Source organism: Vipera ursinii (genome assembly GCF_947247035.1).
Source record: "Vipera ursinii genome assembly, chromosome: 6".
NCBI lineage: Eukaryota > Metazoa > Chordata > Lepidosauria > Squamata > Viperidae > Vipera > Vipera ursinii.
This window is the reverse complement of record NC_139515.1, coordinates 13,289,177-13,306,697: the sequence shown is the minus strand read 5'-3', so window position 1 is coordinate 13,306,697 and position 17,521 is coordinate 13,289,177. Positions and strand designations below refer to the sequence as shown.

Genomic DNA, 17,521 nt, shown 5'->3' with positions numbered 1-17,521 from the left:
AGCCAGCTGGCTGGGGAATTCTGGGAGTTGAAGTCCACGCATCTTCAAGTTCCTAAGGTTGGAAAACGCTGCTTTAAAGGATGGGACAGTACTTAACCAGGGGGGGGTCTCCAAAACTTGGCAACTTTTTAAGACTTGTGGATTTCAGCTCCCAGAATTCCTCAGTCAGCCAGGCAGAATATATTGCTGAACTTTCTTGTCAAATTCAAGAGTAGAAGCAACTCACAAAGAACCAGACTCGAAGACTATACAGACAGTCCTTGATCTACAACCGTTCTTTTAGTGACCGGTCAAAGTTACAGCAGCACTGAAAAATGTGACTTATGACCTTTTTTCATAGTTATGATCTTTGCAGCATCCCCAATGATCAGGTGTTCAAAATTCAAATGCTTGGCAACTGGTTCATATTTATGACTGTTGCAGGGTCCCAAGGTCGCATGGTCCCCTTTTACAACCTTCTGACAAGCAAAGGCAATTGGGGAAACCAGATTCACTTTAACAACCAGGTTGCTTACTTATCAACTGCAGTAATTCACTTAACAACTGTGGCAAGAAAAGTCGCAAAATAGGACAAAACTCACTTAACAAGTGTCTCACTTAGCAACATAAATGTTGAGGGTCAATTGTGGTTGTAAGCCGAGAATATCTGTACATAAAAATTCCATTAAAAAAAGGAAAGAATTTGAAGCAGTGGATTGTCAGAAAACAATTGCTAATTTAGTCTACACTAAACATAAATTTTCAGATCATGGGAAGAAAACTCAAAATTAACGGCAAATAAAAAGGAAAACAATTAGAGATGCTAGCAGCATTAGAAATCTGTAATTCGGTTATTTTTTCTTCTACTTACTGCAGACTGCATGAATAACGAAATGTAGTAATTATTTGTGTAACTGTGACATTACTTCAACCAGAAAAGTTAAACTTAAATCACTGTAGCTGATGGTTTCACACCTTGTTTTACAAGAATTCCAAATTAGTGGCTATTTTGCAATTCTTAAGGGGGTGTTTATTTCGAAAATCATGGAGACACACTAAAATGATCTTGCTTCTTAACCAATTAAAGATAAAGAACTGATAGAATCTTATCATCTATAGCTTTGCTTAATCAAGATTTTTAATGTATATTTTTTTAAAAGGAAGTTAAAAACTAATAGAAGCTAATACAAAATAAAGAAGAAAAAGGAAAGCAACCAAAGAAAAAGCTACAAGCCAAGATTGCTTGTAAATTATGAATTATTGTATGGTAAACAACCTGCTGATCAGGCTAAGTCATTTTAGGGTGTTTTTTATGGTTAGTGTGTGTCACACTTTCCCTTGTAATCTGAACAGGAAATAGTTGATCCTAGGGACAAGCATCTTAGAGCTGTGATTAATAGCATTTATTAGAAAGCTAAGGTACAAGAACTCCAGTGAATGACTCAAATGGAAAAATAAATATACCGTTGGAAGTTCATTCCCAAAGTAGACTACAATAGATAGCAGTGACATTTGTGGAAGGATCAGGAACCTGTTTACTGCAGTAGAACCCAAATCAGCAGGCTGAGATGATGATGACCACTTTGGACCATTCCTCGCCATCTCTCTCATAGATTTCTAATTCAAACGTTTGAGCCAATCGTTAACCATGAGAATGTGAGACATTGACCAATTGCACCCATTACTCCCCTCACCTGTTTGTTTTATGAGCATACCTTAGTGCCGTTGCCCTCCCCTCTCACCTGTAGCTAACCACAATGGCTACAAAGGCAGCACTTGCACTAGACCAGAACGCCTATGTCTTAAATCTTTCTTTCACACAAGTTTTGTGACATGATCATTTACCCATGACAGAGCTAGCTCTTCCCAGCAAAATGGCCACACTGCTTGTTATAATCTTACCCAGGTCTTAGGCTATTTTTATATATTACCACCTTATTGTGTGCCAAGTTAATAATAGGATTTGTTTACAATAAACTATTGTGGCCAAACCTGCCAGCTTCCCTGTGTTTTTGGAAGAAGACAAGAGAGTTTGCACATATGTGTGTGTGTGTGAGAGAGAGAGAGAGAGAGACTGAAATGCTATTATTTATTTATTTATTTATTTTAATTCCATTTATATCCCGCCCTTCTCCGAAGACTCAGGGCGGCTTACAAGCTTAGCAGTAGCCTTCATTCTATGTATATGCCTGCTTAAATTAGGGCTTTCACACACACCCCCAAGCGGCATTATGTGCAGCATCTCTTCATTATTTTGGTAAGGTGTCACGCAAGTAGAAAAACGGAAGTTTTATATGCAAATTCTACAATAGGAAGAAATTAGACCTTTTGTCTTGCTGGTATTAAGAGAACCGTGGAGTTCTTGCTCTAGGAGGCATTTTCTTTTGTCCATTTGTAGACGACGTGCCAGGAAAACATGGAGTTAAATATATCCAGAAAGTGAAGAAGGGTCTGGGCGCAGGCGGGGGATACCTAGCCTGGCTTTGTTTTTTTGGGTCGTCGCTTTCCCGAGCGGAGCCCGGGCGGGGTAAGAAGGCAGGGCCAAGCGGGGCGAAGCGGGAGCTGCGTGAGGGAGGCCGGCTTCGCTCGGCCCTCCCTCTTTGGTTTCCAGTCACCGAAAATGTGATTTAAACGGTGTTGTCGCCTGCTTCCGTTGGCCTCTCCCAGTCTTCGTTTTCTCCTGCGCGGCTGCAGGACGGCCATCGCGAGGAGGCTGAGGTGAGACGCGGGGTTGGTTGCCGGTTGGATGGGGCAGGGGGCAGTCCCGGCGGGGCGCAGAAGGGGTCGGCGGGCCTGAAACCGGAGTATTGGAGCAGTTGCCCGACTCTTGAGGATGCTGTTCAAAGATTGCTTTCCTTCCTTGTCACATCTCAACAATTGCAACCCCTGGAAGTTCGTGCAGATGGCGGAAGAGCCTCCTCCACCTTAGCGACTCCGCGGTCGGAAAACGTCGCATGTATAAGAGGTTGACCTAGGGCAGGGGTCGGCAACCTCGGCTCTTTTATGACTCGTGGACTTCAACTCCCAGAATTCCTGAGCCAGCTATGCTGGCTCAGGAATTCTGGGAGTTGAAGTCCACGAGTCATAAAAGAGCCGAGGTTGCCTACCCCTGACCTAGGGGATTTGCAGCATCGACTTTGACTCTATTCCTTTGAGAGGAAAAAAAAACTTTTGGTTAAGGAAAGTTGACCCTTTTCAAAAATGGAAGACCTGTTTCCGTGCTATCGCTTTGCAAACCAAAGTGCCTCGGGGAGCTGTTGACAGGTGCCATCTTAAAAAAAGGGCATTTCCTCTTTTCCTCCAGCAAAGAAGGAAACGCTTTTGCTTTTTCTCTGCTGCGACAGGTGTGTGCTTGCATCACCTAAAAGCAGAGGAAAGAACTTCCCCCCCCCCCAAATAGAGATTTTCGTACAGTTAAATAGATTAATACAGAGACAGTTCTTCTGCTGAGGTTAATGCCAGTGAAATGGGAAAGGCAGAGACTGACTCCATTTTGGGATCGTTTATTTATTTATTTATTTTATTTATTATGGCACCTGGCTCATCAGGTGCCAAAACGTCTGATTTTTATGTGCATTGCGTATGCAAATGCAGGTGGAGTCTTGATCCCACTGTCATAGCTGGCATCTTGACTTTTTGTAACCACACCGTGCAGATGCCCTTGCAGGGGTCTAGGACAGGGGTAGGCAACCTTGGCTCTTTTATGACTCCTGGACTTCAACTCCCAGAATTCCTGAGCCAGCACAGCTGGCTCAGGAATTCTGGGAGTTGAAGTCCAGGAGTCATAAAAGAGCCAAGGTTGCTTACCCCTGGTCTAGGACAATTGGTCCACTTCACCCCAGCCCCTCCCATCACAGCTGACCCACATCATTTCTCCCTTGCTTCCTCATCCTGGCTTACATGGTGAGGGACACTTGCCCCTGGCCAATTTGCAGCACGGGGCAATTAGCTGCATGCCCCAGCAGCCAGGTGGGTCTTTGCCTTCCCACTGGATGTAGTCCTGTTGGGTCAGCTTCCTGCCAAGCAGAAGGAGAAGGAGAAGAAGCTTCCCAGGGCAGCTGGCGGTGGGGAGGTGCTGTGCAATCATGCCAGCCAGACCGGGTGTTTCTCAAACATGGCAAGTTTTAGAGTTCTGGAGTTCATCTCCTAGAGTGCATGGCTCGGGAATTCTATATCTCTTAAAGCTGCCAAGTTTGATTAGAACTATTTTAGAGAATGCAGCCCAGGGACAAGAATCAATCAATACAGTAGCGAGTAAACTCTGTTGTAAGAGAATATTAGGTTGAAAATTTCTGGAAACCTTGCTTGAAGACTTCAGGGCGAGTTTCTAATTCTTTTGCAATAGGCCATACCCAAATGTCTTTGTCTTCCCTAATCTAATCCTTTCTCTCGCCTCAACTGTTCAATCAACTTTTCTTATGGTTAAAGGCCAGCATAAGGCAGGTGGGATACAAAATGTTTTTAAATCTATAAAAACACAAGAAACAAATATAGAAAGCACACTGAAAGTTAAAAAAAACCTTCTTTTTTTAAAAAAAATTCTAAGAATATCTTTTAAAAAAATATCTAAAAATGGCTTTTAGAAAATTCTAAAAACGTCTTTTAAAGCAATCTAAAAACATCTTTTAAAAACAGTATAAAACTAGCTTTTAAAGAAACCTTTAAAACATCCTTTAAAAACTTTAAAAATACCTTTTTTAAATAATCTAAATAGTATCTTTTTAAAGAACCCTAAAAACTTATCTTTTAAAAAAATATAAAAATGTCTTTTAAAGAAATTTTAAAAATAAAAAAATCTTTTAAAAATATCTTTAAAATTAAAAAAAAAATTCTCCTTTCTGCCTCTCCCCAACCCTGGCTTGCAATTCCCTAGCCAGTAAATATTACCCACTGAGAACAACTTATTATCTCTCTTGTATAATTCAGTTCTGTAGCTAAGCAATGAAAATAAACCAGCCCTTGAGAATAAACCAATCCTACTACAGAGAGTTAACTCTGATTTCTGGGAGACCCGTTTTGCAGGTCCTTCAGCTACATATAGAAAACCTTAACCCAAATGAGCGTGCCTACTTTGATTTTCTTGTATTTTCTTCAGGCGGACGTAACGTAACTATGGCTCAGACAGGACAGATCTCCAGACACATTTTTCTCCCCACCTTTGAAGACATGAATGCAGTTCTGGAAGAGGAGCCGCCCCAAAGCTCTGTATTCGTAACAGACTTCGCCGATCAAGTGGAAATGAATATCAGGTATTGCATAGTTTGGGTGACTGGCGTCACAGTTTTGGAAGGTTAGACCTGGATTTTGGTGAGGCATCCTAGACACTGGACAAAACAGTTCAAAGCGGAAACGTCCTAGTAGTTTCTAGGTGCCGATGTCAGCTGGTTGATAGCAGCAGGGTGAGTAGCAGGAATTTATTGTCTTGGGCAGCCACAGCACAGAAACAGCTGTTTGCTGCTCACTATTCCTGTGTGAACATAGATCATGGAATCATAGAGCTGGAGGGACCTTGGAAGTCGTCTAGTCCAACCCCCTGCTTAAGGCAGGAGCCTAACACCATCCCAGTAAAATAGTTGCTTATTTGAAAATCTCCAGTGATGGAGCATCCACAACTCCATGAGGCGGGCTATTCCACTGATTAATTGTTCTCTCAGAAAATAACTCCTTACTTCTAGGTTGGATCCCTCTTTAACAAGCTTCCCCACATTATTTCTTGTCCTGTCCTCTGGCGTTCTGCAGAATAGGTCAACCTTTTCTTTGTGACAGCCTCCCAAGCACTGAAAGACATTATGGTGTCCTCCCTAATCATCTTCGATAGGCCAGACATACCTAGCTCCCTCAACCATTTATCATACGATTTAGCCTCCAGATCCTTAGTTTAATTCATTACATTTTTATGCTGTCCATCTCCTCTACAAGATGATTCTAGGTGGACATGGTGACTCTGGGGGGTGGTTCTCTTTGTTGCTTTTGTCTGCACACTTTTCAGGGTCTCAACGTCATTTTTGTACCACGATGAAAATAACTGGATGCAGTGGCCTCTCTAGGGCAGTATAAAGGGGTATTATTACTTCTTACGATCTTGATGATATCCTTCTGTTGATGCAGTCTAGGAGTGCATTGGCTTCTTGGCAGCTGCAGCACTTTTCTGGCCCATACTTAAGTGGTGGTTCACTAGGACATACAGTAGATCATTACGGTTAAGCCAGGATCCACCTATTTTATACCAATGCGTATGGTTTTTCCTAGGTAAATGGAAAATGCAAAAATACTTTTCTCATCACTGCCCTGCACCTTGTTGGATAGGGCCCACTGTTCCAATTTTTCAAGACTCTTCTGAATCTTGAGTCTATCTTCCACCCAGCTTGGTGTCATTTGCAAATTTGATGAGTTCCCCTTCTATCCCCTCAACTAGATCATTTATGAAAATATTGAAAAATGCCGGGCCCAAGATAAAACCTTGTGGTATCACTGCATGCTTCCCTCCATGTAGATGTAGTTCCATCGACGACTACACCCTGGGTACGGCTGGTCAGCCAGTTGTGAATCCAACTGGTGGTGGTACTGTCTATCTCACATTGTTCTATCTTATCGAGAAATAGGTTGTGGTCTACTTTGTCAAATGCCGTACTGAAGTCAAAGTAAACTATATACACAGCTTTTCACTGATCCATTAATTTAGTCACTCTATCAAAAATGGTAATGGTATGCCTGGCATGATCTGTTTTTAACAAACCCATTCTGGCTTCTAGTAATCAACTTGTTCATTTTTAGGTGCTCACGAATCCTCCGTATTCTCAAATCCTTTTCTAGGATTTTCCCAGGTGTTGATGCCAAGCTGATTGGTGTATAATTTCCTGGATCCATTTCCTCCCCCCCTCTTTTTCAGATTGAAACCATAGCAGCTCTTTTCTAGACCTCTGGTAATTCCTTGTGCTGTAAGAGCTTTGAAAGATGACATTCAGTCAGTGGTGGGATTCAAATATGTGAACAACCAGTTCTCTGTGTGGCTGCCGCTTCCGGAAGTCCATTCTGGGCCTGGGCAACAAAAAATTAGCTACTGGTTCTGCCAAAGTGGTGCGAACCAGCTGAATCCCACCACTGCCTTCAGTCGCTCCAAGATGAGGTCTACCAGGTCTTTCAGAACCCTGGGATTACTTGGTCCAGTGATTTGTACTCACTGGAGTACAGTGATTTGTACTCATTAGTAGGATATTCTCTTACTAATTCCTTGCATATATTGACTTGTATACCTGTTCTATCTCCCTCGGTGCTGTTTCTGATAGGTTGAGCTTTTTCTTCCTCTTGCGTAAAAAAGATGCAAAGAAGAAATTAAGCAGTTCTGTTTTCTCACTGCTTCTCATCTCCTTCTTGCCATCTGCTCCCATTAGTGGACCTAGCGGTGTTTTTTTTTTAACTTTCTTCTTACTCCTTACACCCTGAAACAGGACAGAATCTAGCAGGAAAGCCACAGGGAAGGCGCCTGGATTTGAAAATTAATTCAATTTATACGGAAGAAATTCAACACTGTTTATTTCCCTAATTAGGAAGGATAAATGGTAATTAGATGATGGAACCCATGATAAATGAAGTGCACATAACAGTAGTAATAAAGTACTCCCTCAGGTTTTCAATAATTTGGGTTTGGATAAGGAATTAAATGACACATCGAAGACACAGTTTCAATAGGAGCCAACCCATATTACCAAATTTCCCTGACCTTGGAGGCTTGAACCTGCAAAATATGCATATTTTCTTACTTTCTCCACTTCTCAGTAAATCTATATTAAGTCTCACCAATGCTCTCCCTTCTGCCATCTTGGAGGATGATATCTTTACAAATTCCTCTATTGTGGAAGCAATAACCTTGTGGATAAAGTGTTAGTGAATTTATCAAGTATGGGATTTATTTTTAGGATCTGATTATAAATGTTGTCTACTTCAATCATTTTTAAATAATTTCCCTAGTCACAATAAGAAATTCTATGGCCACTGGAATTTTGCTTATATACTGTACTACATAAAGATGGTTGAGTGTTATTAAATCATATAAGTTCCTTTGTTATGTTAGATCTTTAGTTGATGGTTGTAATACAATTTAAAATTACATCACTGCAACTTGACAGCTCTGCAGACTGACCCTTGGATCTTCTCAGCAGGAAATATCCTACCGTTGTCATACATTTGTTCAAGTTGGTTCTTGGGCATTTGACCTTTATATATATTCATTTTTTTTAGATCTATAATCCATGTTGGTCACCAGCTTGCAGTAATTGGAGATGAGTATAACAGGAGATACAGTAGAAAATTGGAGGATCCATTATTTCAACTTGCTAAAGGGTAATTTTCAATATTCAAATTATTATGTGTTTAGGTTTACAACTAGAATATGAACAGGAGATTGTTTTTGAATTATCTCTAACTTTTTTTAAAACAAAACTTGCAACAGACTTTGACACTTTAAAAAATATTTATCATATACACATAGTTGCCTATCTCAAATGAAGGTGATGTTTTTGGTAAGATAAAAGAAGAATAGTTTACTCACCTTAGATGCCCTAGAGCTCCACATAGCATTCTCTTTTAAAGTTGTGGCTAGTACTGCTGAATTTTGACACGTTTTGACCAGGATGCCACAAGTGCGTGTTTGTACTATTCTAGGATATCTAATTGAGAGACTACTTACATCCTATGACACATATGTAATGTGCTGACACACAGTAAAATTTTAATAAATGATAGAGCAACTAGGATAAATCATAATTAACAGCATCACAATAAACTAAGAGAGCTATTTTTTGCCTCATGTAGCATTCCTCTGAAGATTTAAACTTTGGTATTTTGTTTTTAATCATGAGTTTTGGGCTATAATATATCTCAGTATCAAAAACGTGAAATATTTGGCACAAATAAAAAAACAGTACAAGATTGAAAAAATGGGGCCTGTGTTTAGTTCCTTTTTTAAAATTTTCTATTTTTTTATTCAAAAGAAAATATATAGTTATAAAGTTATAAATATAGTTAAATATAAAACTCCAATTTTTTTTAAAAAAAACCCACAAAACTATCAAGACATGAAAAAAGTGCATTGAAATGAACAGAAAACCAACGCTTATACACATATTGTCCCCTCTAGTTGAATAGTGATCAAATACATTACTAAAATATTGGTTCCCATCCCTTGCAAAACAGCCCCCCTCCCAAAATTTTAAACTGGTAAATCTATTTGCCAATTATTGTCCTGTCTTCTAAATGCTATATTAATGACAAAATACTTAAAGGGAAGAACAATCATAATAAAAAGACAAGACTAAAGTTTCAAAACCCTTTATTAACAAACTTATTCTTATCAACTCATAGAAAATTTAACATGGCATCTTATCTATCCCAAATCATCCCAAGAGTTAAGAGTAATTTGTCCTTGATCAGATATCCACATTTTTTCTTAATGCCATCCCTTTATCAACTGGTATCTAATTAAATATAATAAATCCAGTCTCCATAGTCTGTCTTCCCGACAAAGTCATTCCTAAGTGCTCCCATACAAATCCAGGGAACCAGCTTTGGCAGCAAGATCAGCAGATCAAGCCTCTTACTGTTCGGCAGCCATCTTGGGGAGGAGTCGAAACTGTGCTTAGTTCCTGAGGCTTAAAAATATAGTTAGTCCTCAACTTACAAGCATAATTGAACCAAAATTTATGTTGCTAAGTGAGACATCTGTTAAGTGACTTTGCCTCATTTTACAACCTTTCTCGCCACAGTTGTTAAGTGAATCTGGCTTCCCTGTTGATTTGGTTTGTCAAGAAGTTGTAAATGGGGATCACATGACCCTGGGACACTGCAGCCATCATAAATATGAACCAATTGCCAAGTATCCAAATTTGATTACATGACCATGCGATATTGCAATAGTCGTTAAGTGTGAAAAAGGGCCAGAAATCACTTTTTTAGTGCAGTTGTAACTTTGGTCACTGAATGAATGGTTGTAAGTTGAGAACTACCTGTACCTACAGTATGAAATGGACATTGACTCCTGCTAAATGTATAGGGATAGCCATGTGGTTTTATCAGCAGTAGATGTATTTGCCATTACCTTCTTCCAGGACTGTTTATTTCCCAATCCAGCCTAGAACTTGGGATTTTTTGATGGTCTCTCCTCCAAATTCTAGCTTCTGTCCTGTTCTCCTAAATACATCAGTTAATGTAATAGAGGCATCTAAATTATACCGGATGTGCCAATTTCGTACCTTAATAAGGATGAAAAGGGTGCAGTGTCCTCCTTTGATGAAATATGCATGGTGCATTTGAAACAGTATTCTTCCCCCTGGTCTTGAAAGGACTCCACTAGCTGAGCGGGAATTTGGTGACTTCATGATAGCAGACAGCGCTACTCACAGTGATCGGTGTTTTATTGATTGAGAATGTCAGTTTTGGCTTCAAAATGTCTCTGAAAGCTTAATCTTGACTGGTGGGAAACTGGGGGGGTCTACTTCTGAAGTCAGTTGGAGAGTAGAAACCTGTCCCCTTTTTTATTATTGTCCAAAGGTGTTTGTGGAGGAGATGGGTGAGGTCAACTGCATCAACCTAGTAGGCACAATTGGAGTGATCAAGGACCTGCTCCATTTTACATGGGTGCAATGCATGCAAATTCTATTGTAAAGGACCTTGCTACCATGCCAGATATTTCTTTCAGTAAAACCTTTTTATTGCTTGCTTACTACTGATAAGAACCATTATATTTTAAAATTAATGTTTTGTTTCCTTTTAAATAGAATAGTAGTCTGGAAAAGCCGAGTCTGTCTTTTCCAGACTCGGTTTTGGGGCAAAAACGTCGTGAAATCTGTTGGGACTTCCTTGGACAATAGCTGGAGAAAGAAGATTATTGACTATATCTGGGTAAACTTCATTTTTTTACAGACATAATTTTACTGTTAAACAGTGAGACAAATAAATTAGCAAAAGAGTTTTTATTTCTTATAACGCAGTTCTGTTCCTATTAAGGCTGTACATGTTTTGAAAATGACTGAGAAGTAGATTTGGGGGTTTATTTGTTCTGCATATAATACTAATTGATTTCCTTAATATGTTATTAGTGAAGTTTTTAAAAACTTCATGTGTGCTATATGGTTCCCTGTTCTCTGGCATTCCTTTTGACTTTCATGGAATCCTGCCCAGTATTTATTATTTATTTATTAATTTAATTTATATACCGCCCTTCTCCCGGAGGACTCAGGGCGGTGAACAGGGCAATACATAAAAACTAGATACAAAAATTAAAAATTATTAAAACGTGATTAAATAATGCCCATAATAAATTAATACAGATTAAAACTGAAGTTCATTTATAAAAATCCCACCCCGTCCCATCAGGCCAGGCCAGCTTGTTTAAAGAGATGGGTTTTAAGATCGCGCCGGAAGGAGTGGAGATCGGGCGCCATCCGGAGCTCGACCGAAAGATGGTTCCATAAATCCGGTGCACCCACAGAGAATGCCCTCCCCCTGGGGGCCACCAGTCGGCATTCTTTGACCGGTGGCACCCTGAGGAGGCCCTCTCTGTGGGAGCGTACTGGGCGGAGGGAAGTTGACGCCGGCTGCAGGTGCTCCCCAAGGTATTCCGGACCCATGCCATGAAGGGCTTTGTAGGTCATTACTAACACCTTGAACCTCACCCGGAAGACAACTGGTAGCCAATGCAGCTCGCGGAGCAAAGGTGTGACATGGGAGTATCGGGAAACTCCCAATATAACTCTCGCGGCTGTATTCTGTACCAGTTGGAGCCTCCGAGTGGTCTTCAAGGGTAGCCCCATGTAGAGAGCGTTGCAGTAATCAAGACGAGAGGTCACGAGCGCATGAGTGACCGTACGTAAGGCATCCCGGTCTAGATAGGGCCGCAACTGGCGCACCAGGCGAACCTGGGCGAAGGCCCCCCTAGTCACAGCTACTATATGGTCTTCTAGGGAGAGCTGTGAATCTAGGAGGACTCCCAAGTTGCGAGCCCTATCTACAGGAGGTAATAACTCACCCCCCATAGTGAGGGGTGGGATATCCTGAATATCCCGAGATGCCGGTACGCACAGCCACTCAGTCTTGTCAGGGTTGAGTCGAAGCCTGTTCCTCCCCATCCAGACCCGGACCGCCTCCAGGCACGGGGACATCACGTCGAGGGCATCACTGGGGTGGTTTGGGGTCGAAATGAAAAGTTGGGTATCATCAGCATACTGATGATACCCAACTCCAAAACCACGAATGATCTCACCCAACGGTTTCATGTACATGTTGAACAGGAGAGGCGAGAGGACCGACCCCTGAGGGACTCCACAAACGAGAGGCCTCGCGGTCGACCTCTGCCCCCCTGCCAACACCGACTGCGAGCGTCCCAGGAGATAGGAGGAGAACCACTGAAGAACCATGCCTCCCACTCCCAATCCCCTGAGACGCCGCAGCAGGATACCATGGTCGATGGTATCGAAAGCCGCTGAGAGGAATATCCCCTGTCCCGAGCCCTCCAGAGATCATTCACCAGCGCGACCAATGCCGTCTCCGTGCTGTACCCGGGCATGAAGCCTGATTGGTACGGGTCTAGATAATCCGCTTCATCCAGGAACAGAGGGAGCTGATGTGTCACCACACTCTCAACAACCTTCGCAAGAAAGCGAAGGTTGGAGACCGGACGAAAGTTATTCAACACAGCCGGGTCCAAGGCAGGCTTCTTGAGGAGAGGTCTTACCACCGCCTCTTTCAAGGCGGCGGGAAAACTACCCTCACTCAAAGAGGCAGATATAACCGCCTGGAACCAGCCTCGTGTCCCCTCCTGGGCTGCATAAACCAGCCAGGAAGGGCACGGGTCCAATAAACATGTGGTGGAGCTCAGCCTCCCCATAATCCTGTCCACTTCCTCCGGAGTTACAGGATCGAACTCCTCCCAGGTAACATTGACAAGACCGCTCGTGTCCTGATCGTCCGATACTGCCCAGTCGGAGTCCAGACCGGTCCGAATCCGAGCGATTTTGTCCGACAGATGTTGACTAAATTCCTCGGCACGTCCCTGCAAGGGTTCCTCACTCACCTCCTGATTAAGGAGGGAGCGGGTCACCCTAAACAGGGCGGCCAGGCGATTATCTGCGGACAGTAGTTCTCTAAGCCAGGGCTTTTCAACCTTTTCACCCATTGTACCACTTTTAGGATATGACAACATCTGAGTACCACCGGTCCCCTAGCAAGGTGTCAAAAACTTGATGACCAAAAAAAAGGAAAAAAGTGATGAAGTACAGGTAGTCCTCAACTTACAACAGTTCGCTTAGTGACTGTTCAAAGTTACAATGGGACTGAAAAAAGTGCCCCCCAAGCCACAGCCGATCCTGGCGCTTCCGCTGAGCCCTGACAGCCCTGCAGCTCCAGCCGTCTCTCACTCAGGCTTGTGCGGTGCTGCCACTGGTTCAGCTCATTCCCCTCCCCTGCTACCACTTTTCTAGGATGGTCACGTACCACCTGCCAGGTGCCAATGTACCACAGGTGGTACCCGTACCACAGGTGGTACCCGTAACACTGGTTGAAAAGCCCTGCTCTAAGCCTGTTACCCTAGATGTCCTGAAATCAACTGGATATATCTGATTGTGGTGTGGTTTCTCCTCAGGTCCCCACTGCTTTTACATCTTAGTCCAGTTCTTGATTTTTGATTAGAATCAGTTGGTTAGAGTAGCCAATCCCTCATTCTTCAACCTTTTGCAAAACAAAGCAGTTGACCAGATTACTGATTGAATTAGTCTAGAGTACCCCATACAATGATATGTTTGTTAATTCCACTCAAAATGTTAGAATCACAATAGAACTGGAAGGGACCTTGGAGATATTCTAGTCCAACTGCCTGCTCAAGCAGGAGACCCTATGCCAGACATGTCAAACACAAGGACCGGTGGCCAGATCCGGCCCGTGAAGTGGTTTTATGCGGCCCGTGAAGCCATCCTGGAAACAGTGAGGGAACGGCCCCCACTGCCTTGGCCCTGGCCCAGAGACCCTCCTCCTGCCAGAGACCCTCAGATCTGTCCCACTCCTGCCCAGGCCCCCATAGGCACCCTGGATGCGAACGATGTAGAGCTGGCCATGCCCACCCAGTAGGCCATACGCACTTTAGCCATGCCCACCCAGTAGGCCACACCCACCCAGGCCACACCCACCCGGCCTCCTGAGGGCAACCACAATGCTGATGCGGCCCTCAATGAAATTGAGTTTGACACCCCTGCCCTATGCCATTTCAGACAAATGGCTGTCCAGTCTCTTCTTTAAAAACCTCTAGTGATGAAGCACACACAACTTCTGAACTTGTGAAGGCAAGCTGTTCCACTAGTTAATTGTTCTCCTTGATTAGTTTCTATCTATTTTTTTCTTGTCATGCCTTCTGGAGCTTTGAAAAATAAATTGATCCCCTCTTTGTGGCAGCCCCTCAAATACAGCTATCATGTCACCCCTAGTCCTTTTCTCTAGACTAGCCATACCCAATTCCTTCAACTGTTCTTCATACATTTTAGTTTCTAGGCCCTTAAATCATCTTAATGGCTCTTCTCCACAGTTTTTCCAAAGTCTAAATATCTTTTTTGTAATGCGGTGACTAAAACTGGATGCAGTATTCCAGGTGTGGTCTTATTAAGGTTTTATAAAACGATGCTAACACTTCACACGATTTTGATTCTATGCCTGTTTATGCAACCAAGGATCGCATTAGCTTTTTTAGACACTTCCACATACTGCTGGCTCATATTTAAGTGATTGTCCACTAGCACTCCAAGATCCCTCTCAGAATTACTGTTTTTGAGCCATGTTTTGCCCCAAGTTTGAGATTGATGTTGCTATTATAATTGGCCTCTCTTTCTTAATGGGCTTTTCTGAGAAGTTTAGGGTAACAGTAGATCTCATTGATTGGTGTGGAGAGAGATGGATAGCTGATGGTGAAGGTACAAAACCCTTCCATATTCTGGGTGATAACACGCTGCCTTCCAGTTGGTGGTAGATAAGAGGCAGATAATAAGTTGGATAATCAATATATTAATAAAATATTTGTAACTTTTAACTGGCTGTAACTTTTTAACTGGCTGAAATGAGTCCTGTGGAGACGAAATTTGGCAAATCCTATAAAATATTTATGACCTAAAATTATCATAAAGCATTTATGGCATAATATATCATGAAACATTTTCTGTGGTCAACTCCTGATGTTTGACTTTCAAGACAAGATACATCTTTTGAATATAGCCCTGAATTTTAAAGAACTTTTGAAATACATTAGAAACTCTGTCATTATTGAGTACATTGAGAAATCTAGTAAGAAAATATCTTTGAAAGAGTGACCCAAGGTGTCATGAGTTGTCTAGTAATAATAGTTGGCAGTATAAATCCCTAAAAGCAAAATTAAAGTTTTACACACCATCATTGTTTAAAAAGCTAGACTGATTTAGAAGGCTTTGTGACCTGAGGCAGGAACCTTCCTTCTTTTGTATGCTCATAAAAAATTAAATTTTTCTTCCCCTATGCCCTTCCACTAAAACTCATAAACAGAATGTGCTTTACTGATTATCATTCCCCTTTCATCTGTAACTTTTAATAATTCTTAATCAAATTCTTTATTCTCCCTACAAACAGCTTGTGTGGATTCCCCTGAACTGGGCGTTCGAGAAATGGGGGCCGGCCCTCCTGATGGCAGTTTTTACCTGGTGGCTGCATGAACTGCAGAAGTGACACTGAATTTCTACTAATGGTCATTGCTGGACTTTGACCAACCTGCATCTCACCCTGGCGGTGGCACTGACTTTGCATTTTTTTTAAAGTTTCCTACGAAAAGCTCTTTTTTCTATTTAAAGTGTAGGTAGGGTAGTGCTGGGTCACTGCTATTTTTCATACTTTTAAAAAGAAGAAATATTACTATGGGTTTGTTGCTGGGAAACTGCCTGAATTGCTTGTTTTAAAATATGCCTGCAGGGTCAATTCATAATCTGTCTTTTATACATTTATAAGATGTCTACTTCATGGAGAGATTTTCTGTATTAGAAAGATGATAGAAGGAATGCTGGGCGTCCTTTTAAATTATATTTGCAGTATAAAGTGTCTCTAATCTCAACAACTTAAAAATAAAACTAATGTTCCATTCATGGTTCTTAAAAGTATTAGCTGTTTTCTGTCTTGGTGGTCAATATTAGGCAATATTGCAGAAAGGGAACTTTCATCCTTGAGCTGTGTTTTCAACCAGGAATATGATTATTTTTGCTGTGCTGTGTCGCTTCAGGAAGAAATGTTTACTTCCACGACACTTGGATATAAATTCCGCAAATAGCTCCAAACTGTTATCCCAGAACAAGGCAAACACAGCACATAAAACCATGTTTAACTGTGCTTCGTTCAGAAAGTACAGGTGGTTGGCATACCATGTACGTAAACACTGATCAAATGTTTACTTAGTTGTGTGAAGAATAACACAATTATTTATTTGATCTGCTCTTTTGATATAAATCGAAAGCTTCCACTTTTAAGTTGCTTTCTCCCAGCTGCATTATCTTCAGCCTGACATAAAAGTACTTCAGTAATGTAGTCTGGATTAAAAGGTAAAGGTAAAGGTTCCCCTGCACATGCGTGCTAGTCGATTCCGACTCTAGGGGCCGGTGCTCATCTCCGTTTCAAAGCCGAAGAGCCAGCGCTTGTCCGAGGACATCTCCGTGGTCATGTGGCCGGCATGACTAGACGCCAAAGGCGCACGGAACGCTGTTACCTTCCCACCGTAGTGGTCCCTATTTTTCTACTTGCATTTTTACGTGCTTTCGAAGTGCTAGGTTGGCAGAAGCTGGGACAAGTAACAGGCGCTCCCTCTGTTATGCAGCACTCAGGATTCGACCCGCCAAACTGCCGACCTTTCCTACTGACTTTCCTACCGTTGCAAGGGTAACTGCATGCTTGTACCCCTGTTGTCACTAGAAGTCAAATAAGACTCAGAGGAGACTTCTTTTAACAAGGAAAGTAGGAAGTGAGGAAACATTCGGTCCTAATTGTAATTCATGGTTTGGCAAGCGAACAGAATGTAACATGGGCAATACACACAATCTATAATTCTAATAAACACAGGCTGCAATCAAGAATATTGTGAGGAAATCCAATTAAACTCTCCAATTTGAAATCAAAGTATGCATTTGATAAATGGCAGAAATACAAAGAGTTTAGCAATCAGTGGGGCTTTGACAAAGTAGACCAGCTTTTCCCAAAATGATACATACACTAAGCAGGAGTCAGATTTGAACATTTGTAGTAACGGAATAACAGAGTTTGAAGGGACCTTGTAGGTCGATCTAGTCCAATCCCCTGATCAAACAGGAGACCCTATGCCGTTCCAGACAAATGGTTGTCCAATGTCTTCTTTAAAATCTCCAATAATAGAGCACCCACAACTTCTGGAGGCAAACTGTTCTCTAAGAAAATCTCTCTTTAGTTCTAGGTTGAACCAGTCTTAGAATCGGCAATGAAGATATTGAAGTGATAGATGGCTTCCATCTTTTATGCTCAACCA

The 17,521-nt window shown here is 41.9% G+C and overlaps 1 protein-coding gene across 2 annotated transcripts; it reads left to right on the top strand.

Moving 5' to 3' along the window:
- The first annotated feature begins 2,377 nt into the window (after positions 1 to 2,377).
- LOC310642560 (uncharacterized protein) lies at positions 2,378 to 16,120 on the top strand. Of its 2 annotated transcripts, none has more exons than XR_014492920.1 (5): positions 2,378 to 2,697; positions 5,075 to 5,228; positions 8,218 to 8,319; positions 10,757 to 10,875; positions 15,613 to 16,120. XR_014492920.1 is itself a non-coding variant. In XM_083366373.1 (5 exons), exons 2-5 carry the CDS (start codon positions 5,092 to 5,094, stop codon positions 15,706 to 15,708), a joined length of 459 nt encoding a protein of 152 aa, XP_083222499.1. In that variant the 5' UTR covers positions 2,382 to 2,697; positions 5,075 to 5,091; the 3' UTR covers positions 15,709 to 16,120. The 2 variants fall into 2 exon arrangements, 1 of the variants encoding a protein (XP_083222499.1); XM_083366373.1 differs by having other exon boundaries at positions 2,382 to 2,697; positions 10,752 to 10,875.
- The last annotated feature ends 1,401 nt before the right edge of the window (positions 16,121 to 17,521 follow it).

Coding starts and splice junctions, on each gene's coding strand:
- LOC310642560 (XM_083366373.1), top strand. CDS start 5,092: ATGGCTCAGACAGGACAGATCTCCAGACACATTTTTCTCCCCACCTTT. Junction 5,229..8,217: donor CAAGTGGAAATGAATATCAG/GTATTGCATAGT, acceptor CATTTTTTTTAG/ATCTATAATCCATGTTGGTC. Junction 8,320..10,751: donor TTATTTCAACTTGCTAAAGG/GTAATTTTCAAT, acceptor CCTTTTAAATAG/AATAGTAGTCTGGAAAAGCC.